The sequence below is a fragment of the Triticum dicoccoides genome, chromosome 2B (assembly GCF_002162155.2).
Source record: "Triticum dicoccoides isolate Atlit2015 ecotype Zavitan chromosome 2B, WEW_v2.0, whole genome shotgun sequence".
NCBI classification, from domain to species: domain Eukaryota; kingdom Viridiplantae; phylum Streptophyta; class Magnoliopsida; order Poales; family Poaceae; genus Triticum; species Triticum dicoccoides.
The window spans coordinates 401,591,029-401,617,704 of NC_041383.1; the positions used below are offsets into that span (position 1 = coordinate 401,591,029).

General features: G+C 44.3%; 1 protein-coding gene across 1 annotated transcript; it reads left to right on the plus strand.

The window, feature by feature from the left end:
* The first annotated feature begins 13,831 nt into the window (after positions 1-13,831).
* Positions 13,832-16,618, plus strand: LOC119363896 (protein kish-like). Its single transcript, XM_037629266.1, has 4 exons — positions 13,832-13,990; positions 14,093-14,199; positions 15,137-15,171; positions 16,148-16,618. Exons 1-4 carry the CDS (start codon positions 13,988-13,990, stop codon positions 16,213-16,215), a joined length of 213 nt encoding a protein of 70 aa, XP_037485163.1. The 5' UTR covers positions 13,832-13,987; the 3' UTR covers positions 16,216-16,618.
* Positions 16,619-26,676: the final 10,058 nt, after the last annotated feature.

Genomic DNA, 26,676 nt, shown 5'->3' on the forward strand with positions numbered 1-26,676 from the left:
GCTGGGAGAACTACTGTGATTGTGTCCCGGTTCAGCGGACGAGCACCTCAGTAGAGAAAGCCGAAAACCGACCATCGTGATGAAGCGAGAGCTGGTCAACTGTTCGAGAGGTTATAAAATCCTTAAAGATTTATTCCGCACAACGCCATTATAAATGCTGAGTGCGACGGATCGGTCTTCTGATCAGGCACCAATAGAGCCCCTAGTTCGGCCTTTCGAACACTAGGGGCTGCGCCGACCATACTCGAATTCCTATGGCTAAGTGAGAGTAATAAAGCCTTATAGTCTGATTGCCTGGTTCGCGAAAAGAGACACCTCCTCAAAAGGACCCAACTATGGGATAAAGAGCATCCAGATATATCCCCGAAAACCCCCGTATTCTTTTTATGAGGGGGCAGAAGCCAACGACTGGCCAACTCTCAGGATTTGCATACAATAAACAATCGCACAGGAAGAACATATGTTCAGACAAAATAGGCAATATATACATGCCATTATCCCATATTACAAAAAAGCGGCATAAATGCCCTCAGGGAAATATAATGTCTTTAGCACACTTGTCCGCCGCAAGGCGGGCCCCTTTCAGTACACTTTCATAGTAAAACTCGGGCTTGCGGTGCTCCTTACCCTCCGGCGGCCCCTCAGTCGTCAGCTTCTCCGCATCAAGCCTCCCCCAATGCACTTTCGCACGGGCAAACGCCATGCGCGCGCCTTCTATACAGACTGATCGCTTGATAGCATCAAGCCGAGGACAGGCGCCCAGAATCCGCTTGACGAGTCCGAAGTAACTGCTTGGAATCGGCTCCGCAGGCCACAGCCGGATAACTAAGTCCTTCATGGCTAGTTCGGCTGCCTGGTGCAGTTCGACCAGCTGTTTCAGCTGATCGATAAATGGCACCAGATAGTTCGGCGCCAGATACTATGACCAGAAATCCCTCTCTGCAGTCTTCTTTTCCTCGGCACGGTAGAACTGGGCGGCATCTAATATGCTTCGAGGAAGATCCGCAAAAGCCCCTGGAAAAATAAGAATTCAACTTGCCGCTTAGGATTCTTCCCATTGTCACATATAAAAAGCTAAGAATACAGAAGGCCTTACCAGCTGCAACTTTCCGGGCCTCCTGGATGTCCCACGCGGCACCTCGGGCTTCTTCCCGAGCACCTTCCGCAGCCTCGAGAGCTTGGGCGAGTTCGGACTCTTTCCCTTTTAGACTCTTCTCCAAACCCTCCCCTTTCTTCACAGCTTCCTGGAGCTCTCGCTCAGCTGCCATAACCCTAGCCTCGTGTTTTTCACGAAGCGCCTGTTCGGCCTCAGCCTTCTTGTTGGCATCAGCCAAAGCTTTCTTTAGTGCCTCGTATTCGGCACCCGCTTCTAGAGAACACAATACAAATATTTTTCATTATGCACAACTATTTGTTCATGCCAACTTCAAGACAAATGTTTTCAACATACCTTGCTTGTCTTCCAACTGCTTCTTCACATGGCCGAGTTCCTCCTTGGCCCGTGTAAGGCTCTACTTCAGTTCAGACACTTCCGCATTATAAGCGGTCATCCTCTCTATAGATGCCTGTTTTCACACAACAGGGTATACGTCATTCACATAGGCTCCTGCGAGAGCAGGGGATTTGATCCACTGCCCGGCTTTGTCTCCTCCGCCGGATAGTGCATCAGGGGCTACTACTCATATTATGACAATTCCTCAAAGGTTTCCTAGGAAACATACCTCAAAAGACTTTATAAGGCCAAGGCAGGACTCGTTCAGCCCGCTCTCGGCGGACTGGATCTTCTCGACCACCGCGCCCACGAGGGCCCGATGCTCATCGACAATAGACGCATTCTTCAACGCTGTCGATAGACCGCCAGGCAGCTCCGCTCGAATAGAGGATGCCGGCGGGGTGGGCAGGCCCCTCATCATCGGAGGAGGCTGCTCGCTCGATCCCGGAACCCTAGAGGTCCCGGGGGCCGTATCCATCCCCGCGTGTCCGGCACCAGGGATATGTCCTCCCTGGTCCGGGTCTTGTCGAGATGACACCTCAGTGTCACGCCTGGACTTTGCGGAAGGGGCCTGCGGAGGCGTCTCGCTTGCCAAGGCATCTGAGCCCAGTGAATCCTCCGACGAGGACCGACCGGTGCAGGACCTTGCCGGACTGTGCAATATGTGGGCAACAGTCAAAACTACTATACCCAAAAACAATCCCGGATGCATATGCGTGTTTGGATACTTACAACTTCTCCGGGGGCTGGGACCTGGGATCCCACTCCGGGCTGCTATCGGCAACCATGGGGGATTCCCCTGGGAGGGAATCTTTCCCCCTCTTGGGCAATCCGGCCTCTAGAAATGTGGAGGCCGTCCTCTTCCTCCCGCCATCAGAGTGAGGCTCATCCTCCTCTGCTTCCTCCTCTTCGTCCTCGGACGAAGGATCGTCGCTGGAGTCTTCGGGTTTGGCATCCGAAGCCTCACGACGGCGAAGGCCACTCCGGGTCTTCTTGACCTTCTTGGAGGCCTCTTTCTTTGGCGCCTTGTAAGGCGCGGGGACCAGCATCTTTGTCAGAAGAGGTCCGGCCGGCTCCTCCAGCAGGGGGGCTGGACAATGTATCCGCTCCACCTTCTTTATCCATCCCTGAGGTCACAGTAAAACACGATTAAGGTGTCTCCCTCATGACATGCCAACTGAAGCATGAATAGACAGAGCATGGTTGTGACTTACCGAGCTTGGAGAATGGGATGATTGATACCCATGGTCCTCGGTGGGGCCCAGCCACGATTTGCCGGACTTAAAGAGCACCTTCTAGATATCCTTGTGGGAGGAATCATAAAGCTCCCGAAGGGTTTGGTGCTCGGCTGGATCGAACTCCCACAGAGTACAAGCTCAGCGCTGACAAGGGAGAACTAGGCGAACTAGCACCGCCTGGACTACATCGACGAGTTTGACGTCCCTATCGACCACACCCTGAATGCGCGCCTGAAGCAGTAACAGATCATCGGACGAGCACCAGTGCGGAACCTTCTCGGGCCAGGACGTGAGCCGCAGTGGAGCTCCGGATCTGAACTCTGGGGCTGCCGCCCACTTTTTGCCGCGTGGTTCGGTGATATAGAACCACTGCTGCTGCCACTCCTTGACGGAGTCGTTGAAGGCGCCTTTCGGCCAAACGGCCTTGGGCATCTTTCTTACCATGGTGCCGCTGCACTCGGCATGTTTGCCACTCACCACCTTGGGCTTCACATTGAAGATCCTCAGCCATAGGCCGAAGTGAGGTGGGATCTGGAGAAAAGCCTCGCACATGACGATGAACGTCGAGATATTGAGGAAGGAGTTGGGGGAAAGATCATGAAAATCGATCCCATAGTAATACATGACTCCCCGAACGTATGGGTGAAGGGGAAACCCAAGCCCACGAACGAAATGGGGAAGGAACACGACTCTCTCGTGAGATTCCAGAGTAGGGACGACCTGTCCCGCCGGTGGAAGACGGTGGCCGATCTTCTGGGCAAGATACCCGGCTCCTCGGAGCTTCTTGATGTCCTTCTCCTGGAAAGTCGAGGCCATCCATCTGCCTCCTGCTCCGGACTCGGACATCTTTGGGAAACCTCTCTTCGATGGAGAAGAAGAGTGCTTGGGCGTTAGGGCTCGAACAGAGGGGAATGAGCCAGCGGGAGGAGAAGGCGTGGGTAAAAGAGAAAGAAACCTAACCTCCTTATAGAGGCGATAAATGCTTTTTGTGCCTCCCCACTTGCCTGGTGGAACCCATCTGCCTCCCACTTGCCGCGATTAGCAACACGGTTAGATTACCCATACCCGTATTGATGAGAATCCTGTAATTAGGGGACACGATCTCTGCTTTGACAAGACATGTCCAAGAAGCCGCCTCGCAATATGCGCTGTAGCTGGTTGTGGGAAAACGGTTCGAATAATGATCCGACCATAATAACATGTCACGTCATCAGAAAAAGTTGTCAGTAGATTGCATTTGTGAAATATCATTCTCTCTACGGTGGCATATGAAGATCATCTTGTGGATCCGGACACGATTCAAGTGTTCGATAATCACTTTGGAGTATTCGGAGAAGGAACCCACCTTGCAATGCCGAAGATAATACTGCATGCTGGACTCATCGTCATTGAAGCCTGGTTCAGGGGCTACTGAGGGAGTCCTGGATTAGGGGGTATCCGGACAATCGGACTGTGTACAACGTCCGGACTATTGAAGCGTGAAGATACAAGACTCAAGACTTCAGCCCGTGTCCGGATGGGACTCTCCTTTGCATGGAAGGCAAGCTTGCCGATCCGGATATTGTGTTTCCTTTCTTGTAACCGACTCCACGTAAACCCTAGCCCTCTCTGGTGTCTATATAAACCGAAGAGGTTGGTCCTTAGAAGGCCGATCACAATTACGATCATACCATCATAGGCTAGCTCTTAGGGTTTAGCCTCTACAATCTCGTGGTAGATCTACTCTTGTACTACACATATCATCAATATTAATCAAGCGGGAAGTAGGGTTTTACCTCCATCGAGAGGGCCCGGACCTGGGTAAACATCTGTGTCCCTTGCTTCCTGTTACCATCAGCCTTGACGCATAGATCGGGACCCCATACCCGAGATCCGCCGGTTTTGACACCGACACCTATATTTTTATTCACCACATGATATGTGTTTTGCTTGGAGCGTCTTGTATGATTTGAGTCTTTGATTTTTAGTTTACCACAATCATCCTTGCTATACACACCTTTTGGGAGAGACACACATGAATCGTGATTTATTAGAGTACTCTATGTGCTTCACTTATATCTTTTGAGCTAGGCAATATTGCTCTAGTGCTTCACTTATATCTTTTTAGAGCACGGCGGTGGTTTTATTTTATAGAAATTGTTGAACTCTCATGCTTCACTTATATTATTTCGAGAGTCTTTTAGAACATCATGGTAATTTGCTTTGGTTATAAAATTAGTCCTAATATGATAGGCATCTAAGATGAAAAACTTTCATATAAAGTGCATTGAATACTATGAGAAGTTTGATTCTTTATGATTGTTTTGAGATATGAAGATGGTGATATTAGAGTCATGCTAGTAGAGTAGTTGTGAATTTGAGAGATACTTGTGTTAAAGTTCGTGATTCCTGTAGCATGCACGTATGGTGAACCATTATGTGATGAAGTTGGAGCATGATTTATCTATTGATTGTCTTCCTTATGAGTGGCGGTCAGGGACGAGCGATGGTCTTTTCCTACCAATCTATCCCCCTAGGAGCATGCACGTAGTACTTTGTTTCGATAACTAATAGATTTTTGCAATATGTGAGTTCTTTATGACTAATGTTGAGTCCATGGATTATACGCACTCTCACCCTTCCACCATTGCTAGCCTCTCTTGTGTCTCGCAATTTTTGCCGATACCATACACCCACCATATACCTTCCTCAAAATAGCCACCATACCTACCTATTAATGCATTTCCATAGTCATTCCGAGATATATCGCCATGCAACTTTCCACTGTTCTGTTTATTATGACACGCTCCATCATTGTCATATTGCTTGTCATATTGCTTTGCATGATCATGTAGTTGACATTGTATTTGTGGCAAAGCCACCATTCATAATTTTTTCATACATGTCACTCTTGAATCATTACACATCCTGGTACACCGCCGGAGGCATTCACATATAGTCATATTTTGTTCTAAGTATTGAGTTGTAATACTTGAGTTGTAAGTAAATAAAAGTGTGATGATCTTCATTATCAGAGCATTGTCCCATGTGAGGAAAGGATGATGGAGACTATGATTCCCCCACAAGTCGGGATGAGACTTCAGACAAAAAAGGAGGCCATAAAAAAAGAAGGCCCAAATAAAAAAAGAGAAAAAGAGAGAAGGGGTAATGTTACTGTCCTTTTTCCACACTTGTGCTTCAAAGTAGCACCATGATCTTCATGATATGGAGTCTCCTATGTTGTCACTTTCATATACTAGTGGGAATTTTCATTATAAATCTTGGATTGTATATTCCAATGACGGGCTTCCTCAAAATGTTCTAGGTCTTCGTGAGCAAGCAAGTTGGATGCACACCCACTTAGTTTTTTTTGAGCTTTCATACACTTATAGCTCTAGTGCATCCGTTGCATGGCAATCCCTACTCACTCACATTGATATCTATTGATGGGCATCTCCATAGCCCGTTGATACGCCTAGTTGATGTGAGACTATCTTCTCCTTTGTCTTCTCCACAACCACCATTCTATTCCACCTATAGTGCTATATCCATGGCTCACGCTTATGTATTGCGTGAAGATTGAAAAGTTTGAGAACATCAAAAGTATGAAACAATTGCTTGGCTTGTCATCGGGGTGGCGCATGATTTAAATATTTTGTGTGATGAAGATAGAGCATAGCCAGACTATATGATTTTGTAGGGATAGCTTTCTTTGGCCATGTTATTTTGAGAAGACATGATTGCTTTGTTAGTATGCTTGAAGTATTATTATTTTTATGTCAATATTAAACTTTTGTCTTGAATCTTTTGGATCTGAACATTCATGCCATAATAAAGAAAATTACATGGATAAATATGTTAGGTAGCATTCCACATAAAAAATTCTGTTTTTATCATTTACCTACTCAAGGACGAGCAGGAATTAAGCTTGGGGATGCTTGATACGTCTCCAACGTATCTATAATTTTTTATTATTCCATGCTATTATATTATCTATTTTAGATGTTTAATGGACATTTATATGCTATTTTATATTATTTTTGGGACTAACCTATTAACCGAGGGCCCACTGCCAGTTTCTGTTTTTTTTGCCTATTTTAGAGTTTTGCAGAAAACGAATACCAAACGGAGTCCAAACGGAATGAAACCTTCGCGATGATCTTTCTTGGACCAAAAGCAAACTAGAAGACTCGGAGATGAAGTCAGAGACGCAACGAGGAAGCCACGAGGCAGGATGGCGCGCCTAGGGGGTAGGGCGCGCCCCCACCCTCATGGGCCCCTCGTGGCTCCCTTGACCTAGTTCCTTCGCCTATATATATATACTCTTATACCCTGAAAACATCAGGGGGAGCCACGAAACCACTTTTCCACTGCCACAACCTTCTGTACCCATGAGATCCCATCTTGGGGCCTTTTCCGGCACTCTGCCGGAGGGGGATTCGATCACGGAGGGCTTCTACATCAACGCCAAAGCCTCTGTGATGAAGTGTGAGTAGTTTACCACAGACCTTTGGGTCCATAGTTATTAGCTATATGGCTTCTTCTCTCTCTTTGATTCTCAATACCATGTTATCCTCGATGTTCTTGGAGATCTATTCGATGTAATACTCTTTTGCGGTGTGTTTGCCGAGATATGATGAATTGTGGATTTATGATCAAGATTTATCTATGAATATCATTTGATTCTTCTCTGAATTCTTATATGCATGATTTGATATCTTTGCAAGTCTCTTCTAAATAGTTTGGCCTACTAGATTGATCTTTCTTGCAATGGGATAAGTGCTTAGCTTTGGGTTCAATCTTGCGCTGTCCTTTCCCAGTGATAGTAGGGACAGCAAGGCATGTATTGTATTGTTTCCATCGAGGATAACAAGATGTGGTTTTCATCATATTGCTTGAGTTAATTCCTCTACATCTGTCATCTTGCTTAATGTGTTACTCCGTTCTTTATGAACTTAATACTCTAGATGCATGCTGGATAGCGATCGATGTGTGGAGTAATAGTAGTAGATGCAGGCAGGAGTCGGTCTACTTGACACGGACGTGATGCCTATGTTCATGATCATTGCCTTAGATATCATCGTAACTATGCGCTTTTCTATCAATTGCTCGGCAATAATTTGTTCACCCACTGTAATATTTTCTATCTTGAGAGAAGCCACTAGTGAAACCTATGGCCCCCAGTCTCTTTTCCATTATATTGAATCTCGTTTATATCTTGTTAGTTTCCGATCTACTATTTTGCAATCTTTACTTTCCAATCTATAAACCAAAAATACCAAAAATATTTACTTCACCGTTTATCCATCTCTATCAAATCTCACTTTTGCAAGTGATCGTGAAGGGACTGACAACCCCTTTATCGCGTTGGGTGCAAGTTGTTGATTGTTTGTGCAGGTATTCAGTGACTTGTGCGTTGTCTCCTACTGGATTGATACATTGGTTCTCAAAACTGAGGAAAATACTTACGCTATTTTACTGCATCATCCTTTCCTCTTCAAGGGAAAACCAATGCAAGCTCAAGAGGTAGCACCCCCCTTTCCTTCTTCCTCCCCTTCTCTTTCTCTCTCCCTCCTCCATTGGAAAGGAAGCGGGGGCAACTAGGATTGGGAATCCTAGTTGGACTCCCCCCACTTTGGCGCGCCATAGGGCCAGCCCTCTCCCCTCTCCTCCTTTATATACGGGGGCAGGGGGCACCCCAAAGCACAACAGTTGTTTCTTAGCCGTGTGCGGTGCCCCCCTACACCGTTTACTCCTCCTGTCATATTGTTGTAGTGCTTAGGCGAAGCCCTGCGGGGATCACATCACCAACATCGTCACCACGCGGTCGTGTTGACGGAACTCATCGACTCCTTCGTACCTCTACTGGATCAAGAGTTTGAGGGACGTCATCGAGCTGAATGTGTGCTGAACTCGGAGGTGCCGTACGTTTGGTACTTGATCGGTTGATTCAAGAAGACGTTCGATTACATCAACCGCGTTAAGTTAACGCTTCTGCTTTCAGTCTACGAGGGTACATGGACACACTCTCCCCCTCTCGTTGCTATGCATCTCCTAGATAGATCTTGCGTGAGCGTAGGAATTTTTTTGAAATTGCATGCTACGTTTCCCAACATGATCGTCCCCAAGGGTTGCCATGTGTACGGGTTTGGTGACCGCCCTCAAGGTCCCCTTAGTGGAATCACGGCATCTTGCATTGTGCGAGGGTGTGAGGAGATTACGGTGGCCCTAGTGGCATTTTGGGAGCATTGTGCCTCCACACCACTCCAAATGGAGATTAGCATCTGTAAGGGTGTGAACTTTGGGATACATCGTCGTCTCCGCATACCTCGGTTATCTCTTACCCGAGCTCTTTACTTATGCACTTTTACTTTGTGATAGCCATAGTGTTTCATGTTATATATCTTGCTATCACTTAGTTGTTTATCTTGCTTAGCATACGTTGTTGGTGCTCATAGGTGAGCCTAGTTGATTCAGGTTTTGTGCTTGTCAAATTAAAACACTAGTTTTATTCCGCATTTTTCAAGCCTAAACCGTAATTATTTTAAAGCGCCTATTCACCCCCCCCCTCTAGGCGACATCCATGATCTTTTAATTGGTATCAGAGCCTCGTCTCTCATTATTAGGCTGAACTGCCTAGAGAGTAAAGATGTCAACTAGGGGATTAGGATTCTATGACACTCTTAGTTTTGATGGCACAAATTTTGATGTTTGGGTAATTCACATGCTTGATGTCTTTAGGGTCATGGAGCCAAATTTAGAGCGAATTGTAGATATGGGTTTTTCTCCTCCAAAGGATCCTCAAAACTTATATTTAGAGGATGAGAAAAACTCTTATCTCAATGCTCAAGCTTCTAATGTGCCTTTTGATGCTTTGAGCAATGTAGTTATATTTTAATTCATGTCATTTCGTGATGCTCATGAGTTGTGGACAAAGCTTCAAGATAAATATGGTGTGTCCAAGATTTGTGGGAATGATTGTTCTCCCTCCACGTTCGGTCATATAGTGTTCTCAACTTCTTCTACTTCACCTACATATGGATTGCCACAAGGTAATGATATGGTGAGTAGTGTTGGTCATTGCAATGATGATGGTGGGCTTATTGTTGATGATCCTTCATCACTATCTTATTGCAATGCTCCTTATTGGGATTTCAACACTTCGAGCTCTCTAGATGTTGCACATGCTTGCGTTGATAGTCCTTGCATATCATGTAGAAACTGCTTGACTAAATCATATGATGTTATGCTTGATATGTCTTGTTGCCATGATAAAAATGTATCTATTTCCTCGAGTTGTTGTGCTAACAATGTAGAGGAAACCCAACACTCCATGGAACAAGATGTGATTTTGAATGGCACTTCAAGGGATCCTACATCATCATATATTGTTTCTCACTTTTTCCTTATGGCTAAGGCTTCAAAGGTATCTCCTACTTTGAATCCCAATATATCTCTTGATGATGATGACGTTGATGATAATGAGGATGAGGATAATGATGAAGAGAGTGATGATATTCTTTCCTTAAAAGTTAAGGAGGAAATGATTTTTAAAGCTCTTCGTAAGAATAAAATTGCTCGTAGCAACTTCATGGAAATCATGTCTATTGCCATTGAGGACAAGAAATACATTTAGGAGTTGGAATTTCATCTCGAGGAGCATGAGGTCGCCATTGAGAAAATGTAAGGTCATGAACGTGATTATGCTAATGAGATTGCAGACCTCTCTCAAGCTCTTGAACTTGAACAAACCACCAAGGAATCCCTCGAGGAGACCTTTGCTCTAAAATTACCACATGTGGCCAATGGTTTCAAAACTAAAAATGGTAAGCTTGATGTTGCACATGCCAAACTCCTTGAGGACTTTGAGCACCTCGGAAATAGCTCAAGAGTCATTAAGAGTGAGCTCATCGGACTCACCGAGTCTCATGCTCAACTTAAAGCTTCTTATTCAAAAGAGCTTGCCAAGTTGCCTTCTCCTCTTATTGTTAATGATGATGCTTGTGCTACTAACTCTATTTATTTTGAAGCATCCATTTTGAAGGAGAGTGTTGAGCTAAGGGCTCAACTTGAGTTGCTCTCTAGCAATTATGGGAAATTGGAAGAAAGTCATGAAAAACTCTCTAGTTCTCATGATGATCTTCTAGTATCCCATAATGTGCTAAAGGTAGCTCGTGAGGCTATGATCATGAAGGTAACATCTAGTGAGCCTCATGTGGACATCAACACTTCTTCTAGTCAAAATGCTATATTGCCATGTGCTAGTCCTCGTAATTTATCTAATCATAACATTGGTACTTCTTGTGATGAATTACTTTCCTTGCCTTGTTGCCTTAACGATGAAGCTTATACTTCCTCTAGTACTTGTGTTGATACTAACCATGTAGAGGAAATCAAAGAGCTCAAGGCCCAAGTTACTTCTTTGAAGAAAGACTTGAAAAAGTGTCATGAAGGGAAGTACACACTTAAAAATATTCTGAGTGGACAAAAATCTCCCAATGACAAGGGCGGACTTGGATTCAACTCTAGTAAGAAGAAGAAGTCCAAGAGCAACAAGAAGAAGGGCCAAGAACAAGTCAAGAATCCGACTAAGATTGTTTGCTTTAAGTGCAAAATTGAAGGGCATCATGTTAGATCTTGCCCATAGAAGAAGAATCCCATTAGTGACAAGCAACAAGGGAAGAGGCCACAAGTTCAATCTCATGCTCAATCACAAGTTGAAGATAGGCCATTTCTCAAGAAGACTCAAGTTAATGATCTTCAAGTTGAGAAGTCAACTAAGAAGAAGGAAAAGAATAGATGTTGCTACTTATGTCGTGAGAAGGGTCACCTTGCTTCTTCATGCACTAATGATACCGTATCCAACCTCATTATGATTGATGTTATTTATTCTCTTCCGAAGGATAAGTTTGGCAATGTGTTTGCCAAATTTGTTGGTACTCAAAGTGGTGTCAAGAAAAGAACCATTTGGGTAGCCAAGCCTATTGTGACTAAGCTCTATGACCCAACTTGGTTGGGGATCAACAAGTTAAAACTTGATCAATAGGTATTTAGGAGGGCATTGAAGACTTGGCTACATTACGAAGAATTAAGGGACATTCATCATTCATATTGTCTCAAGCCAAGTCATTTGGATTATAAAGTCTCTACCTTATATCCAATGCTCTTCCTTGCGGTAACTTGTACTTAAATTGTATACATTGAAAGTTACTTACCCCTTTGCATGTTTTGGTTTTGCTCCTTGCATGTGTTTGTATAAGTTGTGCTTCCAATTTTCTTATCTTGAATAATCAAGTATGTGTATGTTGGTTTGCACATCATGTACGTGTGAGTGTTGTGTTAAACCTTTTTACATCTTGTTTATATCTTTGTTGGCTCTTGTGAGAGATTATTGGAACATCCCATTTTGGGGGATTGATGTGCCTTGTGCACTTCAGGATCCTACAAATGTGTGTACATCAGGAATACCACCTAGTATTGATATTACAAGTTTATCTAATCTCTATGTGGTATGTCTTCTCATGCAAAATTGAAATTCTAAATGTTCATTATTTATCTCTTGTTGGATCTTACTTGCCTCTTGTTAAGATTTTTTGGGTATCACATTATGGGGGAGTAGTATGCTTTGTGTACATTACAAGCCTAGAAAATGTGTACATTTGAGATATTGTCATTTAGAGTTGATATTGTAAATTATCTTATTTCTAGGTGGCATGTTAACTCTACAAGAGTCTTTTATCTATGTGTTTGGTGTGAAGATGATGTTGGATATCATTGCTACTTACCACCGGGAATTATTTCCATATACTTCTTGTCTCTTGACAATTGGCTCATTTTTGGTACTTTTATTTTTGTTTGATGGCTGCTAATATTTTGATAAATAGTTATTTTTCCCACTCAAGTTCATTTGTTGTCAATATTGAAAAAAGACTTGTGAACAAGCAAAATGACCGGTAAACACTTGGCTACTAAGAGCTTCTTCAACAACAACCGAATAATTTGGTGCCTTAGAATTGGTTTTGCGGGTGGAGAGAGAAGGTTTTTGGTCATCAAAAAAGTTTCTGCTTCTTCGCCAGACCAAAACTAGTGTCTTAAAATTTGGCCTTGTTCTTCTGTACTCCACAGTTGCGTACATATTCAAACAAACTATGACATTGTAATTAAAACTTTGCAACATCACAACATAGATAATCAACAACGTTTTTAAATCCGTAATGTTTCAAGTGATGGAAAATCTTGGGATGCAACACAAGTGTATTGCAAAAATGTTTCCTCACCCACACTACATATTCAAAATCTGAAGAAAATACACAAACACCACATCACATCACAAGTGCATACAAAATGTAAAATCAATGAAAACTGGATTTATTTGCCCCTCGGTGATTTCACCGAACATGTTGGGGACGCTGACGGTTGTGGCGGCGAGTGATGTCTACTGGTCCTCATGCGGCGGTGGGAGGGGAAAAGGTCCTAAGCGTTGTTGGAGCAGCAACTATCGCCGTGGAAAGTCGCCGTTGTCACCGCCTTTCTTCGCACGGGCAACAACCGTTGTCGATTAATCATACGACAGCCTCTTTTTGATGACCTTCTTCACCCGCACAGAAACTAGGCGGCGACGACTGGTCCTTAGGTGCATCCCCGCCGGCAACGTCGGCTATTCATGGCAGCGCAAGCCCTTGGCGGCGGACGGCCTTCGGCTTGTTGCCACCACTGGCGGGAACCACATGAGGGATGACTATGGCTGCGGCGGGAGCAGTGGGGAGGCCATCAACATCGGCAGGCGCGTTGATGATGCCTTCCATGGCATATCGATGGCCGACAACGGTTGTAGTAGAAGGCGATTCGGTGAGTTCCCGAAGCAACAATTTTGATTTTGAGTCGGCCGCTAGTGATGATGCAAATTTGCATCAGTTGTAGCAATCTTTTGGGCATGACCTAAAATGTTTTGGTCACCATATAGCAATAGGCTGTCGTAGGCGACGGGCATTTTTGTTGGCGACCGAACCGATTTTTAGGGTTAGTGTTGGAGTTTGTTTATTTTTTAGAAATTGGAGATGTTCTAAACAAACAGCTCGTGTTTTTTTTTTACGGGCAAACAGCGCGTGTTGATAGAGCAATGTTGGGCTATGGCCACCCCAACCCCAACTGACTCGTTTGCAGCGCTAGCTCTACACGCACTAGGCTGTGGCCAACCCAAACCCCGACCCCAACCCCAAGCCAGTAGATCCAGATTCCTGTCTTGCAGTCGCAGCTCGGTAAGGAGGAGGCCAGCGCCATGGTAACCTCCGCCCCTTCCCCGCGTCGAACTCATCTCCTCCTCCCCCCTCCCCAATTCGACGGATCTGGCCACCTAATCGTTGTTTTTTTGGCGTGATTTTAGTCGGCGCTGTTCAACTTCAACTCCTTCCTCATAGTGGTGCTGCTGGTGATCTGCACCTGCACCTACATCAAGATGCAGTTCCCTGCCATCCTCAACGATCGCACCGGGTATTTTTCTACGCTGACTTCCCAGATTGAAAAGTCATTGGAGATTTCTTCCTGAGCGATCTGATCTACGCGATTTGCCTTCCCTTTTTTTTTCTTCCGTAAAGGCAAATAGTCGTACTGTCAAGATCAGCAGGAAGAATTGCACGGTACCTATATGGTACTCCCTCTGTAAAGAAATATAAAAGCGTTTAGATCACTAAGTAGTATCCTTTAAGCATGGATTGGATTCTCCGTGGGGCTGCGTTAATGCAACATGTAGCTGTTGGGTCTAGGGCATTTTGTTTTTGATCCATAAAAGCTTTTGGATGTCCAACAGTAGAATGGTTCAGAGCTGATTGCAACCCCTGAATCCTATAGTCGGATTAAGCACCATTTGGAAGAACTGTGAAACTCCCCTTTGTAAACTCGACAAGGAGCAACAATTCCCCGAAAAAGTAGTAGTAGAAAGATAAGGAACAAGATATGCAGTGCCTCTTTGATCTGTGTGGTTTGATTTCAAACAACACATAATTAGGAGAAAAAAGACCATGACTATAGTGCTGTGTCTTCTCTAAGCATAGATAATTGAGTACTAAATGAATCTGAATAAAAGCATGTTTCGTTTACACCATAGGAAATGCAGTGGTATCTTTGCAAGAAGTTTAGTCAACGAATTTTTTCAAATGTTATATAGTGCAATGGAACCCTTAGAAATAACTCTATGGATTACAATCCTGCGTAACAAAAAACCCTGATGGGTGAAATTCCTAAGGATAACTATCCTAAAAAAAGATCAAAAAGGTCCTCAATGCTATTTGTCAGTGATGTCTCTGCGGCCAACTATTTTTGTATTCAATTAGCTCAATTTGTTAGATTTCAAAAGCACAGGGTTCTAACCCAAATTCAGGCAAACCTTTTTCGTTATTCTTCATTTTCTTACATGAATTTCTCCTGACAGGTTCCGTGGTTTCTTTTGGAAAGCAGCCAGAATAGGTATGCTTCTGTCTGCGCATCCAGCTCAAATTCTTTGCTAGCTTGCATTCTTCAGAAATCTGCTGCATATTTCCTAGTTCCTTTGCTTTGCTCAATTTGGAGCACTGGTCATTGTCAGTGTATATGCACTTAGTTTCATCTGCCAAACTGTATTGTAGACATTAGCTGAGGAATCAATGTGCTAATAACTTAAGTTCAGTTCTAGACTTGCTTACTTCTCGTGCTTTGTAGCAGTTTTCTTTATTGGTGAAGACGTAATGTTTTCTTTATACAAGAATGTTGTTAAGATTGTTGTGTTGTACTTATATCTTATTAAGAAAATAAGAAAATTAGAACAGGGTGCAATCTCTAATTTTGTCATCTTTCTTATTGGTGTGGATAGCTTACTGCATATTATATCGATGAATGTTTATAGATTTTGTAGCTTTCTTTTATCTTGGTAGGTTTTATTAATATTAGAAAATACCTACATTGAGAAATAGCTGGACTTGATTTGTTATGGAAAAACAGACTTCGACAATATTAAGAAGGGTCAACTTAATAGCCGTCTTAACCAGTGACAATCAACTACAATTTGTTGCTGTAAGTTTCTATATATTAGGGGAAACTCGTGAAGTAAAGCTATGCCCTAGCTGTCATGTGGAAATTACAAAGCCAGCATTGGTTTCTGCTTTCTGATTTTTTTATATTTGAGTATCTAGTCATAGTTTATTCGATTGTCTGTATACCAGCAGTTTTTTTTTCTTGTCTTTCGAATTTCCAATACCTCATCCATGCTTTCATTTGTTTCATAGTGATTTTGTGTAACAATTGCTGATTAGTACTTGCTATTTACATAGAGATGGTGTGTCAAACTTATGCAATGAAATACATTACTTGCATTTTTTCTTCTTCTAAAGAACACGATATTTGTTAGTAATGCATCCTTTTCATTTCAAGCCTTCAAAATTCAATCTTTCTTGTGCTGCTTCGTCAGGTGAGCGGTTGAGCCCTTGGGTAGCATTTGGGTGCTTCGCGATGGGGGTATCCACCATCTTCTTCTGAAGGCCTGGGCTATCATGTCCATGATTTGAGTCTAGGTTGCCAGAGTTAAATATAGGAAGGATCATGTCACACTGTATTTCTGTTCATGCCTCCAGAGAAGCCTTGTGCTTCAGTTACTGTTGTGGCGAAAGCGGCATCTTAATACCGAGCATGCAGGTTAGATGGATGCACTCAGGTCGTTGCACTTGCTGATAAGACAGAGATGATACTGTGTTTGCAAATGCTAGGTGCAAGAAGTTCACAACGAAATGATGGAGGATTATGTATGTTGTGTAGAATGTTGTTCGGATCCTGCAAAACCGATTGTGGATTTCTCGTTATATACCTATTTCGTCTCTCAGTTCCAGTACTTTGATGACGCCAAAAAGAGCATCTCTATTTTATCTACATTCTTGTGAACTCAGAATGGAATGAAATAAAATTTCCCAGTGAACCTCCGACACAGTTCAGTTCGGAGTGCGTAGCATTCAGTTTTCAGGTCAGAGCGTGCTAGACTTGGGTGCGGAATGCGATCTTCAATTGAACGCCTCAAATTCCTTTTATATGCCCGGCCCGGGCGGACGGCTTGGTCAGTGCTCAAATCCCACGGGCGGACAGCTTGGCTAATCGTGAAAATATGACCCAACCTCGAACCCAGAACATATTTGGGCAGGTTCTTCAATCTGCGTGAGCAGGCCGCGACGCTCCCGCGGGCGACCAGGGATCGAACCTGTCAGGACCTGAACCTCGCTGTTACTGAAGAAAGAAGACGACGCAAGACAAGTTCAGTTATCCAACAGCGCAGACGACAAGATACCGTTTCAGACCAGATCAACGGCTCGGATGCGTCCTCGCCGTTTTACCCAATGAGTTTAAACCGAACATTGTAATGTAGTCGTTAATCACTGTGTTACCGCGATGAGCTGGAAAGGGATTTATATGTTGGGCACCGAGACGAGATCGGGCAGGTTGTAATTGGATAAGTCATTGTAGGTAGCTAGAACCCTAGGTCGTGAGCAAGTCGGGGTATCCGCCTTTAGCGATCTGCCCTTGTATCCCTTATTTTCAATGAACCATCAGTGAAATCGACTCCCAAATTCATCGATCTATTCGATCCTCTTCTTCTGGTTCTTACAAAGGTATCAGAGCGCCAGGTTCAATCCTCGGCGGCGAGTCATCAGCGGCGATTCGGGCTGTGGAGAGCAGGAGGTTGGGTTCTCTCATAAAATCCCAGTTCGCAGCGGCGGCGTCGGGTGGCGACGACACGGTGGCGGTGAACATTCGGGTATAGATCTCTGAGTCCGATCCGGTTGCTGAGAGATATTCTCTCGGTGGTGAAATTCCGGGATCTGATAGGATCCGTGTACCAGAGAAAGATTTTATGAACAAGGGTAGCGAGATCTATCTCAGTCGCAGATGGCGGACACCCGAGCTAAAGTTCAGATTATAGTGGACCGTGTGGAGAAGGAAGTGGCAGATCTGCGGGCGGAGGTAGAAGGACTACAAGATCTCAAACAGGAGGTAAGCAAGTTACGGTCAAAGATGATCACTATGCCGAAAGTAGAAGCAAAATTGTCAGAGATGAATGAAGGAATTCAACAAACCTTAGAGTTGATTTTGGCAAAAATGAGCATGACAAGTCAGAAGACAAAGCTAGCATCGTCAGAACACACAGAGAAGGAGGGCCAGACAAGTAACAGTGGTAACATCACAGATGCAAAGCAGAACAGTTTGCACAGCGAAGCGGAACCAGTGGGGAGGAATTTGGAACAGGAGTTCAAAAGGCAGGACAAAATGCCAGCCACAAATATAGCTGGATTGACCTCCAACTTGCCAACATCACAACTGGTGACTGAAAGCACAAGAGTGTGTGCAGGAAAACAACAAGAAGTTCCTGTAAATGGACAGTTCAGAGTAGCTCCTGCAAATGTGAGTGCAACAGTTCAGGCCCATACACAGGGATTTTCTGGGAATAGTGGATATTTTGCCCCTGTAAGTGCTCCACTGTTTTCCCCTCCTCACACTTATAATCCCATCACTGGTCAGTACATCAACACCTCAACAACTACTCAAGGAATTTCTCCAGTATACCAAGCAGTAGGAAATCTTTATGACATGCAAAGAAATCAATATGCTACTTAGTTAGGAGGCCCATCCTATTTTGCAGAAGCAGTATTAAAAGGACCAAGGCTAGAAATTCCTTTGTTTAATGGAGATGATCCTATTGGATGGCTCATAGCTTGTGAGAAGTTTTTTGACATGTCAGGAACTCCATATGATCAGTGGGTGAACCTGGCTACTGGCCATTTACAAGGCAGAGCTTCCAATTGGCTTAAGAATATATGTGTGCCATGGCAAATGGTTACTTGGCAACAGTTCTGTCAGATGTTAACTGACAGGTTTTCAGAAGCAAGTGTACATGAAGCTGTAGAACTGTTGAAGAACATTCAGCAAACTAATACTGTAGCCCAATACATAGACAATTTTGAACAATGTGTAACTCTGGTGAAAAGAGACCATCCCTGTCTTCAAGAGAATTTTTTGCTAAGCTATTTCATTGGAGGGCTCAGAGGAGACATTAAACATGAAGTTTGTGGACAGAAACCTACAGGCATCATAGAGGCATATTGGTATGCTAAGGTTTATGAGAAAGCTGCAGCGGCCAGAAAAGTGCAGAACACTAATGTGTACAAATCCAAAAGCTATCAGCTTGCATACAGAAATTCTACAACACCTCTGCAGGTACAGCTGCCACAACAGGAAAAGTATATAGTTCCTTTTCCTAAAGATGCTAGGGCTTGCTGGTATTGCAGGGAGCCATGGTCAAGACAACACAAGTGCAAAATTGGTAAGACAATTCACATCCTACAAGAAGTGGATGAGGAGGATGACAGTGATAATACAGAGGACTCATTGGGATAGGAACAAACATACCATACAGGTCCAAATACTCCTGATAAAGAGAAAAGCACCGACACTGTAGAAAAACCTACACAGGCCATGCATATCTCAGTTCATGCAGTGGAAGGAACTCCAGGAGCAAACGCCTTTTCTCTGATAGCCTTGTTTGACAATGGATCCTCAGACACTTTCATTAGCACTGAATTTGCTATTAAGTGCAACTGCAATCAGCAGCCAATGTCCCCAAGGAAAGTTACAGTAGCTGGGGGAGGCAAACTAATTTCCACATCAAAGGTTGCTCCTATGGATTTCAAAATTCAAGGACACACCTTCTGCAATAGTTTTAAAGTATTAGATCTACAGGCCTATGATATTATACTAGGAACTGACTGGATATATCAGTATAGTCCTATCTGCCTGGATCTGGTAGAGAGAATTCTGATAGTAACAAAGAAGGGGCAACCAGTAACACTGTATGATCATACAATTCCAAAGAAGAAATGCATTTTATCTGCAGCAAAAAAGGAGAAACTCCTGTCAAAGGGAGTGATGGGATATATATTACAGATACATGAGTTGGAATCTGAACACAGCAAGGAACAGTCAGAACACCCAGCAGAGGTACATCCTTTGTTACAGAAATATGCAGCAATATTTCAGGAGTCTGACAAGCTACCTCCCAAAAGAAATTGTGATCACAAGATTGTTCTAGAAGAAGGTGCAAAACCTCCAAATCTCAGACCATACAGAGTGCCTCATTACCAGAAAGCAGCAATGGAAGAAATAATCAAACAGTTGATTAAAAAGGGGGAAATACATGAGAGTTTCAGTCCCTTTTCTTCCCCTGCAATCATGGTCAGAAAGAAAGATGGAGGGTGGAGATTGTGTGTGGATTACAGAGAACTAAATGCAATAACTATCAAGAACAAGTTTCCTATGCCCATTATTGAGGATCTGTTGGATGAGTTAAATGGAGCAAAAGTGTTCTCCAAACTAGATTTGAGGTCTGGATATCACCAAATAAGGATGGCCCCAGAGGATATTCCAAAAACTGCTTTCAGGACACACATGGGACACTATGAATATAAAGTAGTACCTTTTGGGTTGGCTTGTGGCCCAGGCACCTTCCAAGGAATGATGAACACTGTGTGTGTGAAGAAATCAATGAACCAGAGAAAGAAAAGTTCATTCTAGTATTTTTTTGATGATATGCTAGTGTTTAGCAAATCCATGGAACAACACTACATACATCTAGAAAGAACTTTTGCTACTTTGCAAAAACATGAACTATATGTGAAACTATCAAAGTGCACTTTTGCAACAAGTCAGGTGTCTTATCTGGGTCACATCATTTCAGAGAAAGGTGTTGCAACTGATCCAAGTAAAATTCAGGCAGTCAGGGAGTGGCCTACACCTGAAAATGTGAAACAACTAAGAGGATTTCTTGGTCTGACTGGCTATTACAGGAGATTTGTGAAGCAGTATGGACAAATTTGCAGACCTCTCCATGATATGCTAAAGAAAGATGCATTCCAGTGGGGTCCTGAACAGGTCAAAGCATTTCAGAATCTGAAAAATACAATGACCAGTTGTTCTGTTCTCACACTGCCAAATTTTGCTCTCCCTTTCACTATAGAAGCTGATGCATGTGCAAAAGGACAGGGAGCTGTCCTTATGCAACAGGGCAAACCTATATCCTTTCTCAGCAAAAGTTTAGGACCAAAATCTGCTGCACAATCCATTTATGAAAAAGAAGCAATGGCCATACTGGAAGCCCTAAAGAAGTGGAGACACTATGTGTGGGGAAACAAATTGATTATTAAAACAGATCAACAATCTTTGAAGTATATGACTACTCAAAGATTAACTGAGGGCATACAACATAAGTCACTTCTCAAACTTCTGGAATATGATTACACTATATAGTACAAGAAAGGCAGAGAAAATACAGTAGCAGATGCACTGTCCAGAAGGGATACTGTACAAAACATGCAGTGCAACAATATGACTATAGTAGTGCCAACTTGGACTGAGGATGTCATGACAAGTTACCAAGGAGATCAGGATACTGACAAAATCCTAAAGAAGGTAGCTGCAGATAATGAAGAAACACCAAAGTTCACCACACATCAGGGCCTATTGAAGTACAAAAACAGAATCTATGTGGGAGCTTCATCTGATTTTAGGCAGAAATTATAGCAAACTTTCCATTCTTCTGCAATAGGAGGCCATTCTGGTATTAAAGCTACCTATTTCAGGATTAAAAAAGTTTTTTACTGGCCAAACATGAAGAAGGACATTGAAATGTTTGTCAGTCAATGCCCAGTGTGTCAGCTCAATAAGGTGGAACACATATATCCTACTGGCTTACTACAACCTCTTCCTGTGCCTGATATGGCTTGGGCTCATATTACTATGGATTTCATCACAACACTGCCAAACTCACAAGGAAAGGAGGTTATTCTGGTGGTAGTAGACAGATTCACTAAATACTCCCATTTCCTGCCTTTATCTCATCCATATTCAGTTCAGACAGTGTTTGATGCACTTATGGATAATGTGATCAAGTTGCATGGAATGCCTGTGTGCATTGTATCTGACAGAGACCCTATCTTCACAAGTGCTTTATATCAGGAATTATTTAAAGCATTTGGAGTGCACATCAGATTCAGTACTGCATCTCACCGTCAAACAAATGGTCAATCAGAGAGGGTAAATCAGTGTCTTGAAGCCTATTTGAGAGGCATGGTTTTTCAAGAACCTAAGAAGTGGATGAAGTGGCTACCGTTAGCAGAATTATGGTATAACACCAGCTATCATTCTTCATTAAAGTGCACCCCCTTCCAGGCCCTGTATGGTTACAAACCACCTCAGATAGGAGAATTTGCTGCAGATCAACCTCTGTCTCCTGAAGCAACTCTGTCAGTTTCACAAAGAGAACACATGGTGCAAAGGTTGAAAGCAAACCTAGAATATGCACAAGGAAGAATCAAGCATTTTGCAGACTAGAAACACACAGACAGACAACTGGAGGTGGGTGATCTAGTGTTTCTCAAAATATAGCCATATAGACAAAACACTTTTGGTCTTCGGGGCTCTCTCAAACTGAGATCAAAATTCTATGGACCTTACAAAATTTTGGAGAAGATAGGTGCTGTGGCTTACAAACTTCAACTCCCAGAAGGAACAAACATCCATCCTGTGTTTCACGTCAGTCAACTCAAGAAGCACATTGGTCATCACGCAGTTCCACTACCTCATGTTCCTCTAGTCACACCAGAAGGTTATGTGAAAACCATTCCAGTCGCAGTCCTTGATCGCAGAGTCATTCAGAGGAACAAAACACCAGTGGGACAGTGTTTGGTCCAATGGGAAAGTCTTGCTCCCGATGATGCTATGTGGGAAGATGTTGCATTCCTCAACATTTGGTGGGAGTTCTCACGGTCGTCCGGGGCCGCGCGGCGAGGCTTCAAGGCGGTGCGGGCGGGTGTGGAGCAGTGCAGCATTGGGCGAAGGCCCCAGGGCGGCCAGGCGTTGTGGCGCGCGGCGACGAGGTTCGACGGGTGTGCACGGCGGCGCGGCTCTATGGCTATTGGTGAGTGCGTGCGACGTCCTCCTGCCACGCAGATGGCAAGGTGCACCGGCGCTCGAGGGGTGATGGCCTCGGCTGTCCTGTATGCGTGGCATGCGGATTTGGCGTCTTCAGTCGTCGAGTGCAGGCTACGGCTGGGCTCCGTGGTGGCCCCCAGTCTTAGGTGGTGCTCCCTGCTTGCTTTCTGGCATGGTGTTCGGCTGGGCTCAGTAGCGATAGCTTTGTCCGGTGGCTCTGCTCCTGGTATGTTGGGGGCGGACCTGGCTTGGCGACTGCTTTTTGGCCGTTGGTGGCCTACGCGAGGTGCGGCTGGCTGCTCCGCGCCTCTCTGTCAACGGGCAATCCTTGGTTGGTGGTCTTGCCAACGCCGGTGTGGGCCGCTGAGGGTGTGGTTGGAAGCTCGGGTGAAAACCATGTGTCGGCCTACGGCCTATGACCAACGGTGGCGACGTCTGTGGGAATCGTGGACCTCTCTTGGAGGCATCACTGTTTTGCTTCCTCACCCCACACGCACATGCCGGTTGCTGCAACTCCGAGGGAAACTCTAGATCTGTATGATCAGACGAAGGCGACACCTTGGTAGAAGAATATTATCAGGAATTATTCCTGATAATATTCTTCTACCAAGGTGTCGCCTTCGTCTGATCACTGGACAGCGGTCAAAATTATCCTTAGTGGAATAAGGATATGTTTCTCGATTATGGAAGTGACAAAAGGTTCGTCGTAAAGGGTTACGTCGATGCAAGTTTTGACACCGATCTGGATGACTCTAAGTCTCGATCTAGATACATATTGAAAGTGGGAGCAATTAGCTAAAGTAGCTCCGTGCAGAGCATTGTAGACATAGAAATTTGCAAAATACTTACGGATCTGAATGTGATAGACCCGTTGACTAAAAGTATCTCACAAGCAAAACATGATCACACCTTAGTACTTTTTGGGTGTTAATCACATAGCGATGTGAACTAGATTACTGACTCTAGTAAACCCTTTGGGTGTTGGTCACATGGCGATGTGAACTATGGGTGTTAATTACATGATGATGTGAACTATCGATGTTAATCACATGGTGATGTGATCTAGATTATTGACTCTAGTGCAAGTGGGAGACTGAAGGAAATATGCCCTAGAGGCAATAATAAAGTTATTATTTATTTCCTTATTTCATGATAATTGTTTATTATTCATGCTAGAATTGTATTAATCGGAAACATGATACATGTGTGAATACATAGACAAACAGAGTGTCACTAGTATGCCTCTACTTGACTAGCTCGTTAATCAAAGAGGGTTATGTTTCCTAGCCATAGACATGAGTTGTCATTTGATTAACGGGATCACATCATTAGGAGAATGATGTGATTGACATGACCCATTCAGTTAGCTTAGCACCCGATCGTTTAGTATGTTGCTATTGCTTTCTTCATGACTTATACATGTTCCTATGACTATAAGATTATGCAACTCCCGTTTACCGGAGGAACACTTTGTGTGCTACCAAACGTCACAACGTAACTGGGTGATTATAAAGGTGCTCTACAGGTGTCTCCGAAGGTACTTGTTGGGTTGGCGTATTTTGAGATTAGGATTTGTCACTCCGAATGTCGGAGAGGTATCTCTGGGCCCTCTCGGTAATGCACATCACTTAAGACTTGCAAGCATTGCAACTAATGAGTTAGTTGCGAGATGATGTATTATGGAACGAGTAAAGAGACTTGCCGGTAACGAGATTGAACTAGGTATTGGATACCGACGATCGAATCTCGGGCAAGTAACATACCGATGACAAAGGGAACAACGTACGTTGTTATGCTATCTGACCGATAAAGATCTTCGTAGAATATGTGGGAGCCAATATGAGCATCCAGGTTCCGCTATTGGTTATTGACCTGAGACGTGTCTCGGTCATGTCTACATTGTTCTTGAACCGTAGGGTCCGCACGCTTAAGGTTTTGATGACAGTTATATTATGAGTTTATGAGTTTTGATGTACCGAAGGAGTTCGGAGTCCCGGATGAGATCGGGGACATGACGAGGAGTCTCGAAATGGTCGAGACGTAAAGATTGATATATTGGACGACTATATTCGGAGTTCGGAAAGGTTCCGAGTGATTCGGGTATTTATCGGAGTACCGGAGAGTTACGGGAATTCGCCGGGGAGAAGTATTGGGCCTTATTGGGCCATACGGGAAAGAGACAGGGGCTGCCTAGGGCAGGCCGCGCGCCCCCCATGGCCTAGTCCGAATTGGACTAGGGGGAGGGGCCGCACCCCCTCCTTCCTTCCCTTCTCTCTTCCCCTTCCTTGTCTCCTACTCCTACTACATGGAAGGACTCCTAGTTGGACTAGGAAAGGGGGAATCCTACTCCCGGCGGGAGTAGGACTCCCCAAGGGCACGCCATAGAGAGGGCCAGCCCTCCCCTCCTCCACTCCTTTATATACGGGGGCAGGGGGCACCCCATAGACACACAAGTTGATCTTCGTGACCGTTCCTTAGCCGTGTGCGATGCCCCCCTCCACGATATTACACCTCGGTCATATTGTAGCGGTGCTTAGGCGAAGCCCTGCGACAGTTGAACATCAAGATCGTCACCACACCGTCGTGCTGACGGAACTCCTCCCCGAAGCTTTGCTGGATCGGAGCTCGGGGTGCGTCATCGAGCTGTACGTGTGTCAAGAACTCGGAGGTGCCGGAGTAACGGTGCTTGGATCGGTTGAACCGGGAAGACGTACGACTACTTCCTCTACGTTGCGTCAACGCTTCCGCTTCGGTCTATGAGGGTACGTAGACAACACTCTCCCCTCTCGTTGCTATGCATCACCATGATCTTGCGTGTGCGTAGGAATTTTTTTTGAAATTACTACGTTCCCCAACAGTGGCATCCGAGCCTAGGTTTTATGCGTTGATGTTATATGCACGAGTAGAACACAAGTGAGTTGTGGGCGATACAAGTCATACTGCTTACCAGCATGTCATACTTTGGTTCGGCGGTATTGTTGGATGAAGCGGCCCAGACCGACATTACGCGTACGCTTACGCGAGACTGGTTTTACCACCGTGCTTTGCACTCAGGTGACTAGCGGGTGTCAGTTTCTCCAACTTTAGTTGAACCGAGTGTGGCTACGCCCGGTCCTTGCGAAGGTTAAAACAGCACCAACTTGACAAACTATCGTTGTGGTTTTGATGCGTAGGTAAGAACGGTTCTTGCTCAGCCCGTAGCAGCCACGTAAAACTTGCAACAACAAAGTAGAGTTCGTCTAACTTGTTTTTGCAGGGCATGTTGTGATGTGATATGGCCAAGACGTGATGCTATATTTTATTGTATGAAATGATCATGTTTTGTAACCGAAGTTATCGGCAACTGGCAGGAGCCATATGGTTGTCACTTTATTGTATGAAATGCAAACGCCCTGTAATTGCTTTACTTTATCACTAAGCGGTAGCGATAGTCGTAGAAGCAATAGATGGCGTAAAAGACAACGATGCTACGATGGAGATCAAGATGTCGCGCCGGTGACGATGGTGATCACGATGGTGCTTCGGAGATGGAGATCACAAGCACAAGATGATGATGGCCATATCATATCACTTATATTGATTGCATGTGATGTTTATCCTTTATGCATCTTATCTTGCTTTGATTGACGGTAGCATTTTAAGATGATCTCTCACTAAAAATTATCAAGAAGTGTTCTCCCTGAATATGCACCATTGCCAAAGTTCGTCGTGCCCAGACACCACGTGATGATCGGGTGTGATAAGCTCTACGCCCATCTACAACGGGTGCAAGCCAGTTTTGCACACGCAGAATATTCAGGTTATACTTGACGAGCCTAGCATATGCAGATATGGCCTCGGAACACAGAGACCGAAAGGTCGAGCATGAATCATATAGTAGATATGATCAACATAGTGATGTTCACCATTGAAAACTACTCCATCTCACGTGATGATCGGTTATGGTTTAGTTGATTTGGATCACGTGATCAC

What these genes read in the sequence shown, in the direction of transcription:
- LOC119363896 (XM_037629266.1), top strand. An exon ending in ATCCTCAACGATCGCACCGG is followed by an intron (nt 14,200 to 15,136) that starts GTATTTTTCTAC and finishes TTCTCCTGACAG; the next exon opens with GTTCCGTGGTTTCTTTTGGA. An exon ending in TTGGAAAGCAGCCAGAATAG is followed by an intron (nt 15,172 to 16,147) that starts GTATGCTTCTGT and finishes CTGCTTCGTCAG; the next exon opens with GTGAGCGGTTGAGCCCTTGG.